The sequence below is a fragment of the Pezoporus flaviventris genome, unplaced genomic scaffold (genome assembly GCF_033815535.1).
Source record: "Pezoporus flaviventris isolate CSIRO_AGI_PZ_B2104156 unplaced genomic scaffold, CSIRO_AGI_Pfla_v1 ptg000046l, whole genome shotgun sequence".
NCBI classification, from domain to species: domain Eukaryota; kingdom Metazoa; phylum Chordata; class Aves; order Psittaciformes; family Psittacidae; genus Pezoporus; species Pezoporus flaviventris.
In genome coordinates, this window is record NW_026892594.1 from 2392635 (window position 1) to 2417934 (window position 25300).

At 47.1% G+C, this 25300-nt stretch overlaps 1 protein-coding gene across 4 annotated transcripts in view; it reads left to right on the forward strand.

Annotated features, from left to right (window-relative positions):
- PLXNA4 (plexin A4) overlaps positions 1-25300 on the forward strand; it is a 469295-nt gene that overhangs the window by 35906 nt on the left and 408089 nt on the right. For all 4 annotated transcript variants that reach the window (XM_061467958.1, XM_061467955.1, XM_061467957.1 and 1 more), the window contains exon 3: positions 13254-13436. In XM_061467958.1, the coding sequence (XP_061323942.1) occupies positions 13254-13436 (183 nt within the window). The remainder of the gene's footprint in view (positions 1-13253; positions 13437-25300) is intronic.

Here is a 25300-nt window from a genome sequence, read left to right on the forward strand (position 1 = left end):
TACTTTCCCATGGGAATGACTCAGTCCCAGGAATGAGCTATCAGTTTCGTTAGACCTCGTAGTGTCACTGCTTGCCATGAGGGCCATCCTAAGCAAATCTCTGCTGGTGTCAATGTCAGTTGTGCTTGCACAATTGTGGCAATCTGTTAATCTCTACTGGAAAGACCATGTACAAGCCTTTTGATACACGTGGGCTTTGCTACAGCAGGGGCTGTTCAGCCTGGAGAAGAGAAGCTGAGTGGAGACCTCAGAGCAGCCTTCAGTGTCCGAAGGGGGCTACAAGGATGCTGGAGAGGGGCTCTTCATCAGGGACTGCAGTGATAGGACAAGGGGTGATGGGTTCAAAGTGAAACAGGGGAAGTTCAGGTTGGAGATAAGGCAGAAGCTCTTCCCTGTGAGGGTGCTGAGGGGCTGGCACAGGGTGCCCAGAGAAGCTGTGGCTGCCCCATCCCTGGCAGTGTTCAAGGCCAGGTTGGACACAGGGGCTTGGAGCAAGGTGCTCTAGTGGAAGGTGTCCCTGCCCATGGCAGGGGTTGGAACTGGAGGAGCTTTAAGGTCCTTTCCAATCCAAACCATTCTGTGATCCTGATTCTATGTCTTTAAATTCTGCAGAGTGATATTTCTGACCCAAAGGGTTCAGGAAGAATTGAGGTCAGTCCTTGGTCACCTTTTAGCAATGCTTTCTTCTGCTTCCTCTGAAGAGGCAAACAAGAGCAGGAGCCAAAACAACACAAAAGGACGCAGCGTAGTCTGTCAAAGGCAGTAGCTTCAGAAATGCAGTAATGCCTCTCTGGGAATGCCCATTGGAGACTCAGAGACGGAGCAAACAAGCTTGTTACTGCCAGATCTCTATTTGTATAATTGGTCACATCAGTTTGTGTTGGATGGGAGTGTGTGTGCATGCGTGCAGAGTGTGTTGTCAGACAGACTTGCTGAGCCCAGCAACTTTGATAAGAGGTGACAGCATCCTCTTGCTGACACTGGAAGCTGGGGTGGGTGGAGGGCTTAACTGGGGAGCCAGTATGGACAAGGACTCTGGCTTAGGGGTTCTGCAGCTGAGCTCTGTGATTTGCAAATGTCCCCCATACACCTTCGCACACCTCATACAGGGATGCTCGAGAGGGGCTTTTCATCAGGGACTGTAGCGATAGGTTAAGGGGTGATGGGTTCAAAGTGAAACAGGAAGTTCAGGTTGGAGATAAGGCAGAAGCTCTTCCCTGTGAGGGTGCTGAGATGCTGGCACAGGGTGCCCAGAGAAGCTGTGGCTGCCCCATCCCTGGCAGTGTTCAAGGCCAGGTTGGACAGAGCCTTGGGTGACGTGGTCGAGTGTGAGGTGTCACTGCCCATGACAGGGAGTCAGAACTGGATGATCTTAAGGCCCTTTCCTTCTTAGCACTAATACATTGATTAGCATGCCTAGTGTTCATGCTAGGCACATGGCAGTTGGGTGTAATGAAGTTGCAGGAAGGACACCCTCTGCTTTTCCATTGATGGCTGAACACTACTGGATGAGCACAAAAGGACTTCTCCATCACCCATATGTGCATCCAGCATCCATAGCTCAGCCTGGGTATAGCTTCTGGCAGCATCTCAGTCCTCTGGACGTCCCCAGAACCCCACTGCTGTTCATGTGGGTATGGGGATGCTCACCTGGTGAGACCTCATTTGCAGGCACCACATGGGTTCCTCTTCACTTGTCCCTCCGTGGTGGTCCTTTCTCCCATGTGCTTTCACCCAGCTGGGATAAAGAGACTTTCCTGCCTCTGTAAAGTGCTCTGCTCTTCAGGCAGGGAAAAAAGTGGCTTGGAGGCTCAGCAGGAGAGAAAACTGTAAATTTTAAAGCACCTACAACAACCTAAGCTGCACTTAAGGGCTGTAAACCAGGGCCTAATAGCATGGAGAGGATGATTGCATTTGAGGTGTTAAGTATGCTCCTCGGTATTAAATGCCTGTCCTTGAAAAGATACTTCCAGATCAGTGTGCATGAAGAAATACTGCTGCTGGTAATTCATTTCCTTCTTATCATACCCCCACCCTGTTACTTCTCCTTCCAAAATCCACCTTGTTTGTCCTGGAGGGAGGGGGAGGCGGAAGAAAAAAGCATTCTTTGGAAACAACCTCCTTCTTAAACCCATTTATTTCCTTCCTAAGCATAAAGCAAGAGGAAACCCTATTCCTTTAAGTGGCCGGGTGCCAAACCCACTCACAGTTGCTGTTCTCTGCCGGCTCCTCATATCTGGATGACCCTGCTCAAACAAAATGCTCATTGAGGACAGAGCAGGGCTCAAGGCTGCTGAGTTGCTGTTGTGTCTGAGTTTTTTTCAGGCACAGCTCCCTCCCCCACCATCAGTTCCATCTCTGGACCACACTGGTTCTGCCTGAGCTGCTCAGCATCTCTTAGCATCAGCCCCAGGTGCTGGTGGTCCCCCGCTTGCTGCTGATGCGGGTGAGCAAGGTGCCAGCTTCTTCATCACTGTTTGTGCTTCATGCCACATGGACATTAGTTTTGTTTCTGGAAACTGGTCTTTGTTGCTTTCCCTGCCAACAATCCAGGCTGTTTTCTTCTGTGGTTAAGCCCTGTGGTTGCACATGGCTCAGCCTTGCATTCTTTTGAGGGCTCCATATGATCTCCTCGCATTCTTTTCCATGCCAGGAGATCAGCTACTTTGCAAACCTGACCTCGTAGTGCCTGGCCATGAGGTTGTCTGTGTGACAATGGGAATGCTTGTGCAACAGTTGGTTTCTTTAAAGGCAGCAAGCAAAATCCAGCCATTCTGGAAGAGCCAGAAGCAAAGTGACTCCAGCTCCGTTCATGGGCCTGATGCTATTTAAAGCACCTCCGGACTGGAGGCAGGAGTTTGTACAATAACCATTCTGTTGAGGAGGGGGTTTTATTCAGGACTGCTTTCTGGCTCAAATCCTGCACAGACCCTTTCTCACTTGCTTGATGCAAGTTGGGGTGAAAAACAGTGCAGGGTCTGTCTTAGTACTTGAGGAATCAGTGAAGATGTTTAGCCTCTGGGAATGGTCTGATGTGCATCTCTATTTTATATTACAACACACACACAACATGAGGTTTGTTCCCTCTCCCCAAACAAGCATGTTTCTCTATTTATCCAATTTGCATGGAAACATGGGTCCCAATTATACCAGGTAGGATAATACAGATGTTGAAAGCACCAGTTGTGAAGACTGGCTGGTGTGAAGATGGAGATGAGAAAGGCTGTTGTACCTCCAGAGATATGTCCATATCTCATCTGACTATATTTCTGCCCCAGACACTCCCAGCCTGGCATCTGCATGACTGTGCTAGTCTGGGATATGATTTTGCTAGAACTTTGCTTGAGAGGCATTTTATTAGCACTGGTGCAGTCTTTGAGTAGCATAACAGCTTTGGGACCGAACGCAGTGTTAGCAGAGGCAGCATGGACCTGGCTAGATGGATATGTCCAAATTCAGGATGGAGCTGGTGATTTGGGCATCCTGCACACAGGTACCTACAAACCAGCCTTCTCTTCAGCCCTGCTTTGTTGCACAGATCGATGTGAATGTGTGGATGAATGTGGCTTGCTGAAATGCAGACCTTCATTGCATCTTTCTCCTGCAGATGACACGATACATAGGACTTAACATCTTCCATGTGCCACCAGCACCCAGTTGCTTCAGTTTGGAGCTAGTAAACATTGCATCCCAAATGTTTTCTGCTTTAGGGTATGGATTCTAATAATATTTATAATATTTTAAGAAGTACTTGAAACTCAGGAGAGGGATGCCACTGAATGGTAGCACCGCAAGAAGACCGAGAGACCTCTGTTTCCTTCTTGCAGTATTGGAGCTGGCATTGCTGATAGTGCGTGTGGGTGACATTAGATCAATAGGAACAACATCCTGTTTCAATGTCATTACCCCATCATTGTCAGTGATCCAAAATATAACAGGATTTGTTCAGCTGATTTATCCTGTAAACAAGCGATATTAGCCAGGCTTGTATTTAGACAAACAGAAAGAGTGGGAGAGGCAGAGTGAGGGAGCATGCAGAAGGGAATAATAAACTCCTGCTAATGAGAGAATGACCCAGCACTTATCAGTGGGTTGGGGCTATTGCTTGGGATCCTGAGCCAAGAAACACAGGGCTGTAATTGTGGTGTCCCTTCTTCTGAGGGCTGGCTGCAGCCTTCCACTTGCACAGTCCCACTTTCAGATGCAGGAGAGTTCTGAGCTTAATGGCCTGAGTGAATTTGTACTAGTCTGACACAAGTGCTCTGAATTCCTTAAGTACCAAGATCTGCACAAATAGAGGCAGCAAGCGGGGGATTTTATTATTCAGGGCTCAAGTGCTTTAGTTTGTTGTTTAAACTGATAACCAGGGCGTCTCTAAATTCATTTTCTATGAGGTGATAGGACCAGACACAATTCAGTCCTCCCTGATACAGATGCACAGCACAATGCTATTTAATGACCAGGCCAGGGATTCTCATACCCAGCCAAGCTCTCTCAATTTCCCCATGCTGAAGAGCAGCAGCACATCCATGTCATTCATTATAACACTTAACTTACCTTCACAGGACCACGGTGAAGCTTGATTAATGCTTTTAGGAGGCCCCGGGATGTCCGGGTGAAGGTGTTCCTTGCATGCAAAGCAGCGTTGTTGTTTCATTTATATAGTGCTGTTGGCTTGTGTGGCACTTTGCAGCCCAGATGATAATTTTGCCTGTGTAACAAAATAATAATTACAGTAATTGTGATTCAATGGAGAATCTCTGGTGGTGCCAGAGTAGGGGAGGCAGCTGGACTCTATGCGGCAAGGTGCTGATGTGCGTCACTGCAATAGGAATAAGGGGGTGTCTGGCAGCTGCCAGAAATGCTCCAGAAATGCTGCTTTAACCATTCTGCTCCCAGCAAGTGCTGGGAAATAATGGGCCACGCGTGTTATCTGTGAAAGGGAGGGCAGGTCAGCAAAGAAGGCTCCTGCATCCTTCAATGTTGCATGCAGCAGTGGCAATGATATTGTTGTGGAGACCTTAAGAGAGCCCTGCAGTGTGGCTGTTGTGTCATAGAATGATTTGGGTTGGAAAGGACCGTAAGATCATCCAGTTCCAACCCCTTCCACGGGCAGGGACCCCTTCCACTAGAGCAGCTTGCTCCAAGCCCCTGTGTCCAACCTGGCCTTGAACACTGCCAGGGATGGGGCAGCCACAGCTTCTCTGGGCACCCTGTGCCAGTGCCTCAGCAGGCTCACAGGGAAGAGCTTCTGGCTCAGATCTAATGTGAACGTCCCCAATTTAAGTTTGAATTTAAGATGGGTGTGAGAGTCTGTAACTTGGGAAAGGGAATGTTTCTTTGTTGAGAGTCTCTGTGGGGCAGATATGCCTGAGAGAAACGCATGTTACTGCAAGGACGCTCATGGTTATGGGGCACAGCTGATAGTGAATAGAGCTCCAGTCTCTTCATACACCCCTTTCATCACTGCAGTTGATGAAAGTTTCCAGGAATTTGTTATGCAGACAACCTTTGTCCAATCATGGAAACACGGCATCCTTTAGGATAAAATGCAGCAGCCAACAAGTACTTCTTCTCCCAAAGGCATCTTTCTGCCTACACAGAAACCCCTTTTCCCCCATGATTTTACCTCTCTGAGACTCTTACTCCCCATCTCAGCTACAGCAGCACCAGGGGAAGTCAGTGCTTTAGATGTGTAACACAGCTTTGCTGCTGGAATACGTTCTTACAGAAGAGCTCTAGCAGCTTATTTGATCAATACTTCACTGCTGAAAAATCCCTAAATGCCTATTTACCCAATAGACCATGGCGGTTTCAAAGGCAGAGCCTTTACACTCAATAATGCCTTTTTTTTGGGGGGGGGGGGGGGGGTGTATCATATATTTCAAGTGAATTTTTTAAAGCTCATGGAAAGCACCAAGCTGAGAACCACAGAGATCATATTCTTCTGATTATCCTTCAGTGTTTCACCCATACAGTCTTCCGGCCTCTGAGGCAGCAAAGGGAAGTTAATGGGACTGCAGAAGACCTCAACTGCTTTTACAGCTGCTCTTTGGGTGCAATTTATCCTTCTTGCTTGTAGGTACAGTTGCCACCAGTAAGGGGATAAACCTTAGTGACCGCACACCGCAGGGATCTGATTTTCACCCCAACTACATGGCTAGGTGTGCTAATGCTGAGATTTCAGATTGGAATGCTAGGAATGGCTGGGGAGAGGGTGGAAATGACTTCAGAAAGGAGACCTGTCACAGAGTGATTTGGGTTGGAAGTGACCTTAAAGCTCATCCAGTTCCAACCCCTGCCACGGGCAGGGACACCTTCCACTAGAGCAGCTTGCTCCAAGCCCCTGTGTTCAACCTGGGATGGGGCAGCCACAGCTTCTCTGGGCACCCTGTGCCAGCGCCTCAGCACCCTCACAGGGAAGAGCTTCTGCCTTATCTCCAGCCTGAACTTTCCCTTACCCACTCTCTGCTGACTTTCTGCTGAGCAAAAGGCCTGAAGACTAAAGAAACCCGTTGATCCCTGTAAGAAAGGCAGCCTCCTCTTTGGGAAATTGCCCATTTTACAACATGGAAGTACACGGTATAGACTGTTGGGAAGCCTTATACTCACAGTGTAGCAGGAACAGAAGTGCAGGCATAAAAAATTTGTACTGCATTAAGATGCTAGAAACTTGACACTAATACTTGAACTGATGCTTAAACTACAGACCTAAACCCCAAACACCTGTACCAGTTCTAGTCAGTTTGGATAACTTTACCCGCTGGTCTTGCATTCCTGGATTATGTTTGAATTAAAACCTCTTAGCATAGTGAGTGCAATTTCCCTGTAATTGGTAAAGTTACTGTAACTGCACTGTCATTTGTATATGGTGACATGTAATTGCATGGTAACCAGTGCTGTGGTTGCACAAGTGAAAAGCAGCGTGCAATTATAATGTATTTCCAAATGCTGGCTCTTTATCCAGCTCCCATTATATCACAGAGCACCCTGGGGAAACAGTACTGGGTATTTTTGTATGTAATTAAACTGCAGGCTAACCACTGAAGAGTGGGTTGGTTGGTGATCTGAGCTATCTTTGGTTGGTGGCCCAGGGTTCCCATCTTTTTGGCCACAAAATTTCCCTGTGGTTTTGATTTGCAGATGACAAAGGTCTACAGCCACTGATGCTCATTGGGAAGCCAGCAGCCTTTTCCTGACCCATTGTCAGGAATGTGTGTGATCGGGAGGGCAGTAAGAGGCATCAAATGATGTGAATGACGTGGCATGAGTTGAAATTTGGAGAGGCTGTCTCCATCATGCACTAGGACTTCATAGATAGACACAGCCAACTTCTGACTCAGAAGCAGCATGGCCAGAAGCAGAGATACTGCAAGAAGTCAGAGGCAGAGTCAGTCCAACATGAGGAAGGCAATGTACTAATGCCAGGGGTAGGGCAAACCACCATTGAACCAGAAGTTCACCAAACATTGAAGCCCATGCTGATACCACTAAGAGCACATGCACAGGCAAAGAGAAGCCCAAGCCTTGGGTACCATACTGCTGCTGTTGGAGGCTAGAGACCTGTGGTTTGCAGGGAGATGGTTTCCATCATTTGCAGCCCCAGTGGGTAGGGATTTATGGTTCACCCCTGCAGCAGGTTTTCTAGACCCTAAATTTCCCTGTACCTCTTCAGGTACTGTGAAGTTCCTGGTGACAGGTTATTCTAAGGCTTTCATCTCTCTAGATTTCTGAATACCCTATTGAGTAGGATACATGCTCACTCTCACCCTCAGTCCTTGCAATCAAGAAGGAAAGATCTTACAGTCAGGTGATGGAAAAGACCTCGGATATCTCCTTGTGAAGGCCCAGATGCATATTACTGTTGATTTCTTATTGCTGGAAGCATGGACAGCTATATTGTATATGTTCCCTCCGTTGTCTGCCGTAGCCAAGCCTGAGATAACCAGAGTGAGAAGCCAAGTACCTGCCGTCGTATGAAGACAGGCCTGTTAGGTATTAGCAGTAAATCAAAGGCAGGACTTGGCTGTTGGGACAGCCTTTATCCCCAGTGAGACTGTGGAATTGCTTTAGAGCCTGCTGAGATATGTGGAAAAAGGCCCCCGTGCTTTGATTGGGGAGGAAGATTTCGCTGGAGTGAAAGCAAGGAGGGACGAGGGATGGATAATCCTTAATCGAAACTTTTCCAGAAATATGGATTAGGATGTATTTGATTACCAGGGGCTGTTTCAGAGGCAAATAGCAAAAGCAGATCTTTAACGGACAATTGCAGTTTATTATGAGCAATGTTTGCACTGGCCCCCTGATATCTGGTGCTCCAGGCATTTGCACAACGCTGAAGTGCTCCCTTCGGCTGGGGAATGGAATGAGGACAGGTTAGGAGGGGCTGTAATCAGAACTCTAACCCTTCTGCTGAGTTTGGGGGCTTCTGGGGGCTCAGCACATCCCACGGGGACTGAGCCAGCACCAGCCTTGTAAAACCATCCTCTCCAGGAGGGCTCGGCTGTGTTAATTATTTATTTGATAGGCTTAATCCTGGTGAAGGCAAATACCTGCCAGAATCCTCCTGTAAATTAGGCCCTTTCTTCTGCACATCCTTCCTACCTCAATGGTGAGCGTGACACTTGGCTACAGTGTCACAGCTGTGATGAACCCTCTGGTTGCTGATGCTGGGATGGGTGGCAGGAGCAGACCAGAGCCTCTCACCAGCTGGTTTCCCCCGCTGCACATCAGCCCGAGATGGGAAGGCAGCTGGTGGGACTCAGGAGGGCATTTATGCCCAGAGAGCTGCCAACCATCTCACATGAAGGTGTTTTGGATATATAGGGCACCTTATAAACCTATGTACCTGGGGCAGAAGAGTGGTGAAGAATATTCCCTCTCTTGCAGGTCGGATGTTGAACTGACTGACGCCAATCTAGTACCTCATCTGAAAGACCCCCTTTTCCCTTCTGAATTACCTACAGACCGTGCCACGAATTTCTGGGTTAGATTTTGACTGCTCAGGGTGTGAGAACTGCTGATCCTATTCCTGCCTCCTTAGATCTTCCCTTTGCCCCCCGCCCTGATATCCCAGCTGCTGCAAGCACAGTGAATTCACATCCTCACCTCCACTTTCATTCTGGAAAGTTGCTAACATAAAATTGCCAAGCAGAGAAGCTCCAGAGAGTTTAACGTGGCTGCTTTATATTGCTGCTAGGAGTGTCTGGAATTGAAAATAAACCTGTGCTTGCAACTCCTGACCCTTCCATCATAAATCCAAACTTCCTCATGTGTTTCTCTTCGCTGAAGAAGATGACTCTGTTTCTGCCCTTCCAAAGTCGCATCTGCAGCTGCACAGAAGCCGGGTGATGTTTATTCGTAGGGTTTTGCTTGCTGGCGTCTCTTTGCAGATGATCCCCAGAGGAAATGTTATATGTTAAGTGCAAATGGTTTTCATGTGGTGTGTGGCTTGCTGGCCCTGTTCCTATTCTTGGCGGATGGTTGCGCACATTGCAACCCACAACCCGGCAACTGCTTCTCCAGCAGTCATGTAGCAGCATGTGAGCTATCATTATGGCCTTATCTGCCCTCATGCACCACCCTCAGAGGGGAGGGTGGGCTATGATGGTCCTAGATCTCATGTAAACTGTGTTCTGTAAGAGAAAGTGCGTGCTTGGATCACATTTGGAAGGGACCTTAAAGCTCATCCAGTTCCAACCCCTGCCACGGGCAGGGACACCTTCCACTAGAGCAGCTTGCTCCAAGCCCCTGTGTCCAACGTGGCCTTGAACACTGCCAGGGATGGGGCAGCCACAGCTTCTCTGGGCACCCTGTGCCAGCGCCTCAGCACCCTCACAGGGAAGAGCTTCTGCCTTGTATCTAATCTAAATCTCCCCTCTTTCAGTTTAAAGTCATTCCCCCTTATCCTATCACTATAGGCCCTTGTAAAAAGTGTGTCCCCATCTTTCTCATAAGCCCTTCTGATAAAGATGCTAATTGCAAATAATCTCAGGGAAATAAGATGAAATAAATGGGCTTAAATTTACTTTTACATTTAGTTAATGGGGGAAACCCCATAATAACTTAGACCTACCTGCTAATGGTAGGCCTGGGTTCAGCTGGAGCTGAGCCCAATCTAACAGAGGAGTAACTAACCTGTGGCAATTGGATTAATTAAGTCTTGATAGGTTAAAGGTGTGCTGCAGATCAGCCACAGGTTGTTGTGCTTGGTGCTGGGACCTCTGGGTCTACGTCTTCTCAGGGCTTTGCAAGAGCGTGTGGGTTATTTTTGGCTTTGTGAGTTTTGATACACATTAACAGCAATCATATATGTGGATAACATCTTGGCTGTTGGTAGAGTGGGTTATAGAGAGCTCAAATCCGCTTGAGAAGCAAGCAGAAGGAGTTTGTATCTTCCTGTGCACAACAGCACAGGCAACTCCTGCTTGAGATTTGAGGTCCTGGGTCATGCAGGAAGGCAGACCAGATGATTGCCTGGGTCCTTTCTGGTCTCCAGCTACTTCAGCTGCAGTTGTGGCTGTGCTGCACCGAGGAGGATGCCTTGGACTGTGCCAGCTCTGCTTGATGGCTGTTGTTCCAAGGCTTATCAATGTAATTTCCTGTTTGAGATGGAGCTTCGTACGCTGTACCCTAGGTAAGGTGAATGCTGCTGCTATTGAGGTCTTCATTTTCTTGGTGGTGAAAAAAGCTGTTTTCCAGTTCTTTTTTCCTTTAAAAGCATGACAAAATAGGACTATCTTCTTTTCTTCCCTCGTCCCTCTTTCTGTCGTTTGTATAAGGTTTGGGGGTTTCTTGCTTTCAGTCTAAAATGAGTCTTTTCTCAGCCTGACAGGCCATCAGGTCAAGTGAGACACATACAGTTTTATTATAGCTTTGAAATGCAAATTCATGTTCATTTGAGAGCTTAAGAGTTTCTGGTCAAGCTAAGCCTGACTTAAAGACCTGGGTTCTTCTCAGATTCTACATCCATAGGATAATTCAGGTTGGAAGGGGCCCCAAAAGGCCATATAATCCAGCTTTCTGTTCAAAGCACGATACATCTTGATATTAGATGCTTAACCTGGGTAAATCTGGAGTCCTTCTGCAATCAAATTGGCTTTATCAGAGAGTGATCCAGTGCATTACGTGTTTGGCTGGATGCCTTGTTCTCTGACATACCTTCTTTCCTCTGTTGATTATGGAGGTAGTTTAGGTGACCACTCTACACTGCTTACTAAGCTTTCACCTGGCTAAAGCCAGATGAGACGGATCCCACCCCAGGTTGATGTGTTGCTTCAAACACATTTGTACCTCCTGAGCAATCAAGCTGCAGTTATCCCATCCTGACCTATGTCATGGGAGCTGTGCATGTTCTCATTATCAGAAACACCCAGCTTTTGCAAAGCCATGCTGTCAGCAGGGCTGTCCTGCCTCTCTGAAGTGTGGCCATCAGCTTGGGGGGTACTAGACCTCAGGTGAATTTGGCCTTCGAGCCTGGGATGCGGATTTATCTTAGGCTTTGTACTGGCATTGTAAGGATGAGCAACATCCTCTCTGATGCTCATGGAGGTTGTTGATCCGATGTGTAATTGCTCTTTGAGCTGGTGTTTTAGCTCTAAAAGGGCAGTTCACAAACACTAATGACTTGCAGGCCAGAGCTCAGGCTAGCTGTTCCTTACTAATGGCTGTTTGAATTCCTCATAGGTTTTATGTGTTTATAAATACATTTAGGACGTATTATTCTTCCATTCAGTAAAGCCATCTGTAATTATTCCCTGTAATTGCTGGGTGAGGATAAAATGAATCAGCCATCAGGCTTTTACTGCTCGTGAACTCAAGTAAGGAGCAGCACGTATTCTAGCCATGCTTTTAGGAACAGGGGAGCCCACACAAAAGAAAACTGTCATGGTCCGTTATTCCTGATGTGTGAAAACTAGGCAACCTTCCTGTACAACTAATTATTGCCTTTCCAGGCCTTAGTCCAGCAAAGCATTATAAGTGGATGCTTAACTTCAAATCTGTGAGTGGCCCCAGTGAAGTTAATAAAGACTGACTTCTTTTGGCAGTCATGTACTATGGTATCTGGAGCTTTATTTGGCTTACTCTGTGGAGATCTTCATGTTCATATAACCTCAGTTAGCCTCACCTACTGTCCTGATGGTGCCTTAAGGTAAAAGAATTGTCTGCGTTCTTGTGCTGCTGCACTTCTGTAACTCTCTGAAGCCCGAAGAAGCACCCTCAGAGATAACTAGGCACTATGTGCATTCATACACAAGGATCCCAGTGGAGCATCTGTCTGATGGCAAGCCTGTTGAGTTCAAATGCAATAGGTGTTGAAACTTAGGCAACAGTGAGCGGGGAGGGACATTCCTCTGGTTGAGCTTGTGGTTATTCCAACAAATGCTCAAAAAGTCCCATAATAGCTGTGAAACCTCCCCTCCTCTCCAAAGATCTTCAGTGAGTTACAGGGCCACAGTAAGATGGATAAGCGTGGATAATCTCTATTTCATGGGGGGAAAAACAGACACCCAGGAGGATGAAGTGCTCAGGCCAAGCAGTGGAAGAAGGACCCAGGACTATATGATAAAACTAACCCCAGGAAATGGGGAGTGTGTGTAGCCACCATGTAGAGTGTTTAATCCTTAGCATGGTCTCTATTGCAGATTCCACCTGGGCTGACCAGCTCTGCCCCAGACAAAGCCTAGCCATGTCTTGGGAGACTATAATGTCCAAAGCGTAGCACTGAGTGATGCTACAGAGTTTGGAGGTGGGAAGGGAGTAATTATTTAGGTTTCATAGATATGAGTCTTACTGTTGGGCTTCAGGGCTAGTGAGCAGGGCAGGGTCCATTTTATTTGCCAGTGCAGGCTTAACTCTGTTTTTTACAGTGGATCTCGTGGGAATGATGTGCATGCTTCTTTTGACAGGACTAGTGACGTTTAAGATGTTTTTCAGCAGACTTTGTCTTTGATTGCTAGGTCTTGACTGGTAAAGCAGTAGGAAAAAGGCTTAACATAATGTACCCTGCTAGGCTGTCATTCAAGAGAAGCAAGTTTCCTGTTCTCCCCCTGTCTATAACTCCTCATGCAAGTTTGGACAAATTTTTTCCACCTCTCTATTTCTCCAGTCCTGCCTTTTCATTGATTTGTCAGCCTGCCTAAATTATAGGCATATTATGCAATGAGGTCCCTGCTTGGATGGATGCTTCCCACATGGCTAAAGAATAGTTGGCTTCATTTTACTACATTCTCTTTCTTTCTATTCTTTTATAGCTGTTAACAATTGATGACAATTTCTGTGGCCTGGATATGAATGCCCCCTTGGGAGTGTCATCCATGGTGCGAGGGCTCCCTATTTTCACTGAGGATGGAGACAGAATGACATCAGTGATTGCCTACGTCTATAAGAACCACTCCCTGGCTTTTGTGGGCACCAAGAGTGGGAAGCTCAAGAAGGTAAGACCTAATATGGTTCTCTAATTCAGATTTTCATGTTCTTCTGGAGATTTGGAGTGTTGCATTGGGTGTGAGCACAGTCTTAAGGTGCATCACCTATTTTGAGGGTAGAAAATGTTTCTGTTGGCAAAAATCTGTGTTTTGCCCTTGAGGGATAGAGTTGATGTGAGAAAGGAGAAAATCCTCCTTCCAAGTCGTTGTTCATCAGCAGTTGAATGTTTCTGAAGTCAAACCACAGCCCCAGCCCCAGCCAGACTTGATGCTGTTTACAGCCAACAGATTCTTTTTTGTGGTCAGACCATCTCTAATGAAGTAGTTGATCACAGGGTGTCTGTGCATGCCGGAGGAAAACTGAGCCTGAAGATTGCTCAGCAACAGGATTCATACTCCGGAGGTCTTTCTTCAGAGCAGTGTGACTGGGTTGTGATTTTGCCATGAGGCCAGCATGGGATTAGTGGTTGCTCTGTTTAGGTCAGGCTGGGTGCTTGTGCTGAAAGAAGAGTGTTTTCATCAAAAGAAAGCTGTGTCTTGAGTGATAATGAGCTTTATGTTTATGGTTGATGCCACATAAACCCAAATGCATTAACGAGTGTATTTATGTTCCTCACTGTGTGTTCTCACTAAAAATATGCCTGTTGCATGGTTGTGGTTTTGTAGTTTGCCATGTAAGGCAATAGCGGAGAGCCTTGAGAGTTGGAAGCTGGGAATTATCTACCTGTGGCTTTCTCATGGCAAGGAGATGTATTAAAAGTGTCCTGCTTATGGTCATGATGGGCACTACCTCCATTTCAACCCATGTGTGCCAGTCTGACAGTGTTTGTTTGAATGCTCAGCCCAAGGGTGTTATATGTGCATGGAGATTGTAGCTTTGCCATAATAGAGATGGGTGAGAAGCTGTGATTGGAGGTTGGACAGAGCCTTTGGGGTTGGATATTGATTCCACTTTGAATTCCTTCTGCAAATCAAAACTTCCAGGCTGGGAAGGGGAAGGTGCCATGAAAAGGGGAATGGTTTGTGTGTAGGATGGACAAAGCAGACATGAGGGAGTTATTTGTTCATGGATGCTTAAGGAAGGTCTGAAGTATCTGATTTTGTTATGCTATCTGCTGCTTCACCTACAAACAAAAGCACGGTTGTATATTCAGATGCCCCTGTGCAAGGGGAACAGGATCCTGCCCATTGGCAATTGTCTCTGGCTTTGTTCAATGAAGGAAAGACTGCTGATGCTTTTGAAAAGAGAATATTATCATTATTTTTTTAAAGTCTATTCAAGCACGTGGAAAAGAAGCCAAATTGATTTTTTTTAACAGTTGTAATAAAAATAATCTCCTCCCCTGACTAATTAGGTTTTGTTCCCCTGTCATCTCTGATATCATAATAAACTGTTTAGTTCTCCAGTCAGTCTCTTGGGGGGGAAGAATGGGGTAGCTGAGATTTGAATGGTAAATATCCAGAAGACCTAAACAGTTAAGAATGGCTGCTGCTTCCCTGCGCTCCCAAGCTTTTGGGTTTTCTTTTGGCTTCAGGAGAAGCAAACTCAGACACAGCTCTGCCTTTGCAGGTCACGTTGCAGAATCCAAGATCTGATTCGTTTTAATAGGGGGAAAATAGAAAGGAAAGCTTTTAGTGCTTAACGGAGTGTGGGAGAGAGCGGGGACAGCCTTATAAGGGTAAAGATTGGGAAGAGGGGAACTGAACAGGCTGATGTAATTTGAGAAAGCCTCATTTTAATCCCGTTTTTCCTAATGTGCTAATATCCTGCTATGGTAGTTACTGCATCGGGTCTGTGTGTTGGAGCAGAGCTGGAGTCTTGGGCTCAGCTGAATGTCTTCATCAGAGAGGCAAAACGCACAGGGAAATGGTGCTCCCCTGAAAACACATGGTTGTTTTGGACCAGTTGATCCAGGCTCTGTGAAACTTTAAATTCCTGCAAGTTCAGCCCCGTCCTTGCTGTGACTTCTGCAATCAATTCTGCTCCACACGCTTCCCTCTCCCAGGGCTCCTGAGGGTATCTGAGCTCAGGACACCAGCCTGTTTTCCCCTCCGGGTGCCACACGAGGCCAGTTTGGCCCTGGGGATTTTCACTTGACACTCCTTGATCCCTGCCAAGATTTGATAGGGTTTTTGAAGGTTTTTTTTTTTCCATCTTGGCTCATCAATCAGGTGCTTTTGAGTAAGAAGCAATGGAAATACTACATTGTTATTGCAACTCCAGCATCATCCGTTATGTTAGCATGAAGTTTGATTTACGTTTTTTAAAGCAAACGCCTACGGGGAAATTGGAATAAGCTTTATAGGATGAAATGAGACTCTGTGTACCAATGGACAAAGCCCAGGAGATACCTTTAATTCTGCTTGCTGGGTCCTACCATGCATGGTGCATACTGCTGGTGCAGCACAGCTACTCGGTCAAGCTACGGTGAAGTATTTCAGATAGCATGAAGAGCGGAGTTGTGTGATTATCTCCAAGATAGCAGGATCTACCGAGTTGTTGGAAGACTCTCTGCAAGTAATTACAAGGTGCTTTTGGAGGAACTTCCCTTCTTTTCCCTGCAGTTTCAGTCTTTTTCTGTGTGTGTATTTTTATAGAGAAGTGACAGACTGTATATCAGATTTTGATGTGTGCAATGCGTGAACACTCTGCAGAGTACCCACAGTCATAAAGCAATATCTGTTAGTTGATATACAAATGTCACATATGTCAAAGGAATTTATCCAGTGGCACACACAAGTGAAGTGAAATATTGTGCTTTATGGGACATGTAATTAAAATGAAAACTAGCAGCATATCGGGAATCTGCCCATGTAACCAAGACAACAAAGACAGAAAGAAAAGGGAAAACCAAGATAGAGATAGGGTAGGAAAAGAGTGAGTGAAACAGAATGACAAGGTTGGCCTCAGCTATTTCACTGCCCCAGGCAAAATACATTCTGCAACCCTCGCTTATTCACACAGCTACATGTGCAGACCAACAGGAAGGTACTGAATAATGTGCTGGAGAAATATGTCCTCCAATTCTGCTTCCCTGTCCACAGCACAGCCAGAATGAAGACATAAATAGGATGAAAATGCAGAGCTAGGGAAAATAAGTAGTCCCCTTGTCCTTATGTTATGTATAGAAAGCAGTGCCCCTGGATTAAAGGTCTGATGGGTGCTGATGGCATCTTGGGGATGGAGGAGGATGGTCCAGGGATGAGTGGGTTCAGTTCTGTGCTCTGCCATAAACTTATGCTGTGCCTCTGTACCTTATTTTCTCTCCTGCAAAGGATGGGAAATATTTTGCTTGCTTAAAGAAGCACTGAAGCTTGTGAGGTGCGTGATCTAAACTAGACAAATGGGATGGAAAACCAGCTCCTGACCACTTGTGGGCATTAAAGATGCCACAGTGCTTTTTAAGGAGAAATATTTCATCTTGCAGCGCTTTTGATCGCGTCCCAATATGTGTAATTACCTCCTGTGCTGGCTGGCCTGTGGTGTTCCCTGCACTTCCATACCGCATTGGTAAGCGTTGCCACAGCTTTAGTGTACTCCAGGATGCCTGGTGGGCTTCATTGGTAAAATGAGCTCCTGTGTATGATGGGAAATAAACCTTGCTTTGGGGGAAAAAGGAAACCAACAGTGGCTGAAAGTGATGTGACATTCCAGTGAATTGTTAGTGATCGTTTTCAGGAGATACGGAAGCATCGCTTGAGTTTAACCAACATCTGTTTGTTACTCTACAAACAGCACAGTAAACCATTAGGAAAGGGAGTTATTCCTGGGTATGTGCTTCCTGCAAACCACTTAGCTCTAAACCAGCCAGGTGCTGAATTCCACGGGCTCATTCCCTCTCATTACATGCTTAGCTCTTCATTCTGTTAGCAAGAGAAAGCTGGAGATGAACCCACAGAGATGCTTTGCACAAGGTTTTGTGAGCTTGGTCTGGATTCCTCTTCTTGTGTCTGGCCAAATTATGTGTCACTAATACCTGTCATCACTAAGGCAGCAAAGCAGTATTCAGTATTCCGTGTGTTCCTTCTCATGGCATTTAATTTATGGGTCATTGCTTTTACGCAGATAGTTTGCAGTCAAAGCAATACAACTTACCTGCGCTTATTCTGTGGGTAGCTGCAATTGGAGTTTACAAATGTCAGCCTAGGAACTGCATTTCTAACAAAGCAAAGCCCTTTGTCCATTTTGAAGCGTTCATCTGCAAATGGAGTCATAGTAATTTACATCTATTTGAAACTTCCCCATAATATTTCACTCAAAGCCTTCTCTATGCTAAATTCCTCACAGAGAAAGAAATCTGGCTTAAAACCCAATTCTTTCACTCTGTGGCCTGTATTTCAGCTTTCATAAAGTCCCATCAGTCTGAGGTCTTTGAAGGGCTTTGTAGATCTGCCCTGCCATTGGTGGGGAAGGTTTTCCTTCACATCAGAGAGCTGTGGAATCCGGCCACCACTTCCCACCTCTACTTAGTAGAACATTCTCAATATCAACCAGTTTCCTGAACCAGCCTCTGGATTACCCGGAGCCCTCGGGACCCTGCTTCCTTTGGATCCTGAGACAAAGCACCATAGGGAGGTTTTTAGATCTAAGAGCTTGGATTTGCAATCCTCATTTGGCCCATCTCGTGATGTGTTGGGGAAGGCTGGCGTTCTTGGATAGGTAATTGGATTGGAAAGTACATGCAGGTCTGAGCTCCTGCTGGTTTCCGGCTGCAATGCTGTGGCTACCCTGACCCATCAGTCAGCTAACAGCTCTCCTGCTTGGGTGTTATAGCGCTAGACACAACCCATCTGCCTTGAAGAAAGAATGGGAAGCTCTGACAGCTATTGAAGGAGTCAGCCTGTGCCTTGGAGAATCATATCATAGGATACTAGAATGGTTTGGGTGGAAGGGACCTTAAAGCTCCTCCAGCTCCAACCCCTGCCACGGGCAGGGACACCTTCCACTAGAGCAGCTTGCTCCAAGCCCCTGTGTCCAACCTGGCCTTGAACACTGCCAGGGATGGGGCAGCCCCAGCTTCTCTGGGCACCCTGTGCCAGCGCCTCAGCACCCTCACAGGGAAGAGCTTCTGCCTAAGAGCTCAGCTCAGTCTCCCCTCTTTCAGGTTAAAGCCATTCCCCTTGTTCTGTCCCTATAGGCCCTTGTAAAAGATGCCTCTCCAGATTTCCTGTAGGACCCTTAAGGTGTTGGAAGGCTGCTATGAGAGGCACCTTGCTCTACAGTAGCATCAGGACTGCTTCAGCCTTGATGTAACCTTGAAGGACATCCAAACCTGCAGCTCTATTACCCCTGTTGATTGCTATGATGAGTCCTCTTGCTGAAGTCATTGTCCCTTCACATATGGGATAAAATCCCTTTCCAGAGCAGGGCTCATCCTGTTTACCAGGAGAGAACAGCTGAATCCTGGTGGCACTGGCAGTATGTCATGTCCTTCCACAAAACTAGTGGCTCTCAAGTGCCATGATTGGACAACAGAGGAATGAAATGGAGTTTTTCCATGCAGAAAAGAGTAGGGTAAATGAGTGCAAGTGATGGGCACACAGGTGATAGAGCTCTGGGTGGGTTGGTGGTACCATGATATACCCAATTGGAGAGAGGAATATCTTACTTTTCTCCTCTGATACCTCACCTCCTATCCAAAGAGCTGGAGCTAATGAGGGAACCCTGGATTCTCCACACACAGGATTGAAGCCTCATGGTAACTGCAGGCAAAGACAGATCCTCACTGCTTCTCCAGGCTAGTGGGGAGGGGGGGCTGAATGCACACAAGATTAAAAACCCTGCTTGGTTTTGATATTCCCTGGAGGATATTCTGCTGCTGACAGCTCTGTGTGAGTGTCAGCAGGGAACCTCGCCTTCCTTCTCCTTCCCTGCGCCGCTTTGAAAGTCACAGGGGTTTTTTGAATGTTATTTCTTTTCCCCCAACTGTTTGGCAAGTGGACTTGACTGCTCTGCAAACACGCTGTAGAGGCTCTGCCTCCTGCCGGGAAGCTGGTTGTTGCCTTGGCCTCTCCTCACAGCTTCCTAAACCAGCGGGAGTCCGAGTGCTTCACTCGCTTGTGATGGGGTGATACCACTTCCCATCTGTATCTGACAGCTGTGAAGGCTGCAGTTGTCTGTGTCCTACATGGATGTACAGTCCCTCTTTGAGAGGCTGTTGCCAGCTTAGATGACTGAAGAGTAGCTCCATTTTCTGGCTGTAAAGTTGTGATTTTGGTAGCTGTGGTGTCCTTGGCGCTTGATGCTCGTGTTGGGCATACCAGCAGGCAGCCCTGGAAGGGGTGGTGATGGGAATCCATATGGACATTGTGCAGTGACCCCCATTTGTAATGGGTCATGTAGAAGTCATTGGCTGGCGAGGCCACCATGACCTCAAAGTGTTGAGGGATCGGATACTATCTCCAAGGGGGAAATCAAAGATGCAGGACTTGTTGTAGGCTGCTGTGCTGTCTTTCTTCCCTGCTGCTCTGAAGCCTTGCATGTAGGTGGACATCTTTGTTGCACTTCACCAGCAAGAGCTTGGATGAGGTGGGGAGCAGGTTTCCCTGTGCATCTCTTCATCCCAGAGGTGCAGTCAGTTGGGAGGATCTGGCTGAAGGACAGGGCTGCCATCCAGAGGGACCTAGGCAGGATGGTGCAATGGGGCTGACAGGGACTCATTGAAGAAGTGTGAAGTGCTGCAGCTGGAAAAGAGCAACCTCTTGTTATGACTCAGGATCAGGACGCCCTGCCTGGGGAACAGCTCTTCTGGAAAGGACATGGGGATCCTGGCAAACAGCAAGTTGCACATTAGCCACCAGTGTGCCTACATAGGAAGAGTCCAACCATGGCCTCAGCTATACAACTAGGGACATTGCCAGTCGATTGAGCGGAAGGTGATCATCGGGAGCTCAGTGGTTAGACCATATCTAAATACTGTGCCTAGTTTTAGGCCCCTGAGTACAAAAAGGACATGGATCAACCAGAGCAAGTTCAGGAGAGGGTGAAGAGATTGGCCAGGAGCTGGAGAACGTGCCCTGAGTGGAGAGGGTGGGAGAAATGAGCTTGTTCAGGCTGGGGAAGAGAAAACTTGGAGGGATGTAGTGGCAATATTCCTATGCCTACAAGGATGCTATTGAGAAGATGGAGACAGGCTCTTCCCATTGCTGAGTGATGTCTTGCATCATTCTGTGAGACAGCAAACATAACTTGACCTAAGAGCACTTCCAACTGGATGTGAGGAACAGCTTTCCCCCATGAGGACAGGCAAGCACTGAAGAAGGGTGCCCAAGCAGGTTGTGCGGTTTTCATCCATGGAGATTTTCAGGGCCTAAATGGACCAAACAACCTGGGTCTGGTCTCGCAGACGACCCTGCTTTGAACAGGAGGTTGGGCTAGAGTCCTCCTGAGGCCTTTCTAGCCTGGGTCATCCTGTGATCATCCTCTGCTGCAAAACCCCAAGCCCTAAAGCACATCAGAGGGCTGTATCCAGACTCTGCCGCTGAACTGGTCCAGCTGACACTTGTTTTAAATACCCATGAATTGCTCTATCGCTTTAGGTGGATGCTTTGCCTCTCACATCCCTCATTTCTATTGCTTTGGGACTTCCAGCTCCAATTTGTCAGTGTAGCATACTGCAGTTAGCTCCTTGCTCATTGCAGTAAGAAAACTCCCTTTCCTTTCCTGCTAGGAAGGTTGCTGTTCCCAGCAAGAGTTAGAGCCTGCTTTTTTGGCAGAGAGCAATTAATTTTCCATGTCTCTCCCTCAAGTACCCCTCTCTGCTTTCTGACTACTCAGCAGTCTCCGTGCTGGCGTGCAGGGCTTGGCTGTGCTGTGCTTTTGCTGGGAGCCTTGCAGACATGTGTTCAGTGCTGCTTTTTTTCTTGGAGGTTCTGGTTTAACATTGCTCAGAGTCTTGTCGGAGGTGGGGTCTTGTGGTTGAGCAACAAGACTTGCAAATTGACTGTCTTAATCCCTCCGGGTTCAGCGTCAGTGGTGCTGCACCATGGGGCTTTATTTGTGACTCCAGGAAGAACGGCTGGCTCCAGTGGACCCGTGGCAGCAGGGAAGGCAGCAGGTTGTACCATCATCTCTTCAAGCTCCTCCTTAAAGAAGCTACAGCTTGGGTTTGACAGGTTTCCACTTGCAAAACAGCCGAGCTGGGTTTCCTCACAGTGGGCTGAGGATGCAGGCTGTGCAGGCGGAGGGATGTGAGTGACAGAAGCAGACACAAAGGGACAGCTAACAATGTCCTGCTGCAGGTTACCTTGCTGAAACCCATGGGTCCTGAAGGCTCCCAAGGGACAGTTTGCAGTGATGCTGTGCCTTGTCACAGCAGGTCACTTTATGCATGGTGTCGGTAGCTCTGTGCACAAGGTGGAGTGTTCAGGCTGCAGTACCTGGTGTGGAAGTGCTGTTGATGGAAACCGTGCAGGGGTGGAAAACAACAAAAAGCAGGTATATCCCTGTGTCCACATGGTCTACCTACTTCTGTTAATCCCTCTGTTCTCTGAGAAGTGCTCTAGGTGGGGCATTAGGTGATCAGCTTTGGGCTTCACCTTCTACTTCTGCTCTCCAGGGTGACAAAGAAAGGCTGTTGAAGTCCCTCTACACTCCACCTAATGCCTGGATGGATACCCAGCCAAAATGGCTCTTGTCATTCCTTCCCCTTCTCTATCCCCTTCCTTTTTTGACAAGGATAATGACTTTTCAGGGAGCCCTTGAAGTGCCTCTTGCATCTGCCTTTGATTTGAATGCCTCTTGCCTGCTGACCCTTCATAGGCGAAGTCGGCTTAAGTGTGGTCCCTAATTGGTTTTGCTTTAATTTCATCTTTTGAAATCATTTTATCAAAAAGAGGAAACATTTTACCCGCTCCCTCGTTTTATCGGCTTGTTTTCATGCGTGGTCTCTGGGTTGATTTCTCCCTTTCCCTTGTCTCTAGATAGGACATCATTTGCATATTTGATTAAGCTCCATATGTTATCGGGGAGCCAGTTGAAAGAACAGCAAGTCCCTGATAAGGCGCTGTGCATCCATCTTTTCCTTTCACCATCCTCCACTCTATCCCCCTCACCATGCTGCACCCATATCTGTGCCCAAAAATCACCTCTGCAGTCTGCCTTGCCACCTCCTCCTCCTTCCTTTGGCCAGATGACTGAGCTCTGGTTCAGATGCAGATAGGCATTGATGTAGACATCACAATTTGACAGCTCCCATCTTTAGGAAGGAAGCAGAAAGGGTGCAGAGGATGAATTCAGCACTGGTGAAGATGTAAACCATAACAATGAGATCCCCATTCAGTTCCTTTCTCCCTATGAACCCCATTACAGGATCCCATTGTGCCTATGGGGGATGTGTTGCACGAAAGCTGTTCCCACTCTTCACTCGTTGCGTTATCTGAGGTTTTATTGGGAATCTCAGCTGGACTATTTCCTGCAGTCTGGACTATCACCTTTAGCTTGCCTCCTAGGTGCTAAAAATGCTCTGCAGAGACAACAGAATAGGGTTGGAGAGGCTGGGAGCTTACATATGCACATGTATGTATGCACATGTATGTATGTACATGCATGTATGCACATGCAACAAATATTGCTATGTTGCTTCAAACCTTAAACTCGGGCCTTTCAGGCTTTGTTCTCTGTGTATTCCTCTGTGAGAACAACTGGCCTTAAGGAGTTCCTCATCCCACCTCTAGGAACCCTTTAATTTGAAATAAATCCTGGATACCCCAAGGAAGCATAGGGAAATGCTTACTTTAATGGCCATTTTCTCCTCACCAACTCTCATGTTTAAGCTGGGGGAGGCTTTGGTGAGTTTGGGACCCAGAACTGAGTGTTTTTAGGGGTGATCAGAGGCCCAACTCCTGGCCTAGCAAAGGCAGGGTGGGTTTGTAACAGCAAACGTATTAGTGTAATTAGCCATGCTACTGGAGTTAGAGAAAGGAGCCTTGATTATTCAAAAGGAGCCTTTTCCTCAACTGACATCCAAAGCGTAGGAGCAAGAGGCTTGATTTATGAGCCAGCTCTTAATTAAAAGGCAAAAAGTAATGTTTCCCTTTGTTAGGATGGGTGACTTTGAGCTTGAGCTAATTTGAAGAGCTTCTCTCCATCTCTTCCCTGCACACACCCAGACGTGCGGCAGCCTCTTGGCATCAGCAAGGTGTTTGCAACCCCCTGTTACGGGGCTTTAGCATTAATTCATCTGCATATCCACCCCTTGTGAGTGCTGCTGGTGGTGGTTGTGAAGCCAAGAGAAAGAAAGTGGTAACAAACCCCCCCTGTTCCTCTCCAACTCCATCTCTTCCCCTTGCGCTTCTTTCACTTTGGTTTAATGACTTTGTCTTGCTCTGCTTCATCATCTCGCTCTCATTTCATCTTGGTGGCAGCCTGGCTTAAGCAATCAAGCTTTGATGAATTGCTGGTTGTTTGACTCATGTGTGAAGCTCGGGGGGGAAGCATAAGGGAGTTGTGCTGGGTTTTGTAGACCCTAACCCATGTGGTGTCTATGGGAGTGGAGACGTGTCAATATGCAGGATTGGGGGGTCTGTTCCTGCTTGGTCTGACACTTGTCTTTTTTTTCTCCCCCAAACCATGTCCGTAACCTTTCACCTCTCCAAAATGAAACCATACAGAAGAGCTGCAGGTTCCTGGCACTTTCTGAAATGAGAAAAGCTATCATCGCTGTGTGAGGGGTAGGAATGCACACTGAAGGCTAGACTGAGACAGTTAATCAAAGCTGTGGCTCCAGCAAAGTCCCCTTGGGATGCTGTACCCAGGGTGACCAGAAAGCATCTTGCTAGCTGTGACAGCAGCTAACCCTATAGATTTAAGTGTAACCTGAAGGTATCAAATCTAGGTTAATGTCAGTAATGCCTTTTCCAGGAACGTGACACTCTCATTGCTTGGCTTTCTTCATACTGGTTATTGTTGCACCAGCTATAACCCTAAGAATGATCTTTCATCTCCTAAATTAAAAGGGATTGGGTTGGAGTGGTGTTTCTGTGCAAGACACCAAAAAGAAATAGATGTGTTTGCTGGGCTGGTCTCTGTACTTGACTAGAGACAGCAGGACTGTGTTAATGGAGATATTCCTTCCATGGGATGTGTCCCATGGAAGATAACTCCTGATAAGAGTTCCGATGCATCAGCAGCATTGAATGAAGTATGTGCCAATGCCCCCAGTGGGATCCCCTTGGTGCAGGGAGCCTGGAAGTGTGTGTTGGAAACAAGTTGAGCATCCACAGGCTTTTATGAGAAATGGATCGGTACCATGGGGTTGCCAAGAGAAGCAAAGCTTAGAGAGGAAAGTTGGGAGCCTGTCATCTGTGGGTTTCAGCTCTGGTTACACTCTGTCGTGCTGAACATGTTCTGCTGCTGATTCACAGGGCTGGGTCCCTTTGGATAACAAAAACGCAGTTCCTGAGGGACTTCAGAGGGGTTTGGGAGCTTTGCTGATGATTGTTTTTCTAGCTGATGTGGTGCATTGGCAGAGGACCCCAGCACACTGTTGTACCTAAAGCATCCTGGAAATGCAAACCACTGTTTCTACTGCCAGCCACGCTGGCATTCCACCCTGCTGGGATGCTCATGGCTGTGGTCTTGGAGTCCTCTTTCCTTTTGACTTCTTGGAGCTTATATACAAACTGAGGCTGGCAATAAATTCCAGTGATTTCAGGGGAAAAAGGGTTATCGCTGAGACTGGCAGAGACCTCCTCTCATATGAATTTTTCAGGACCATTCTGATGAAATCTAATTAAACAGAGCAACCAGGCACTGTGCAAATCTCCCTCTGTTTGCCTCATTTGTCATATGGTTGATTAAGGCTGGGTTATCAGGGGGTGTGTGTTTATGACTTGGGCTATCTGTTGGGGTGGATGTGGTTTCAGGCACTTTG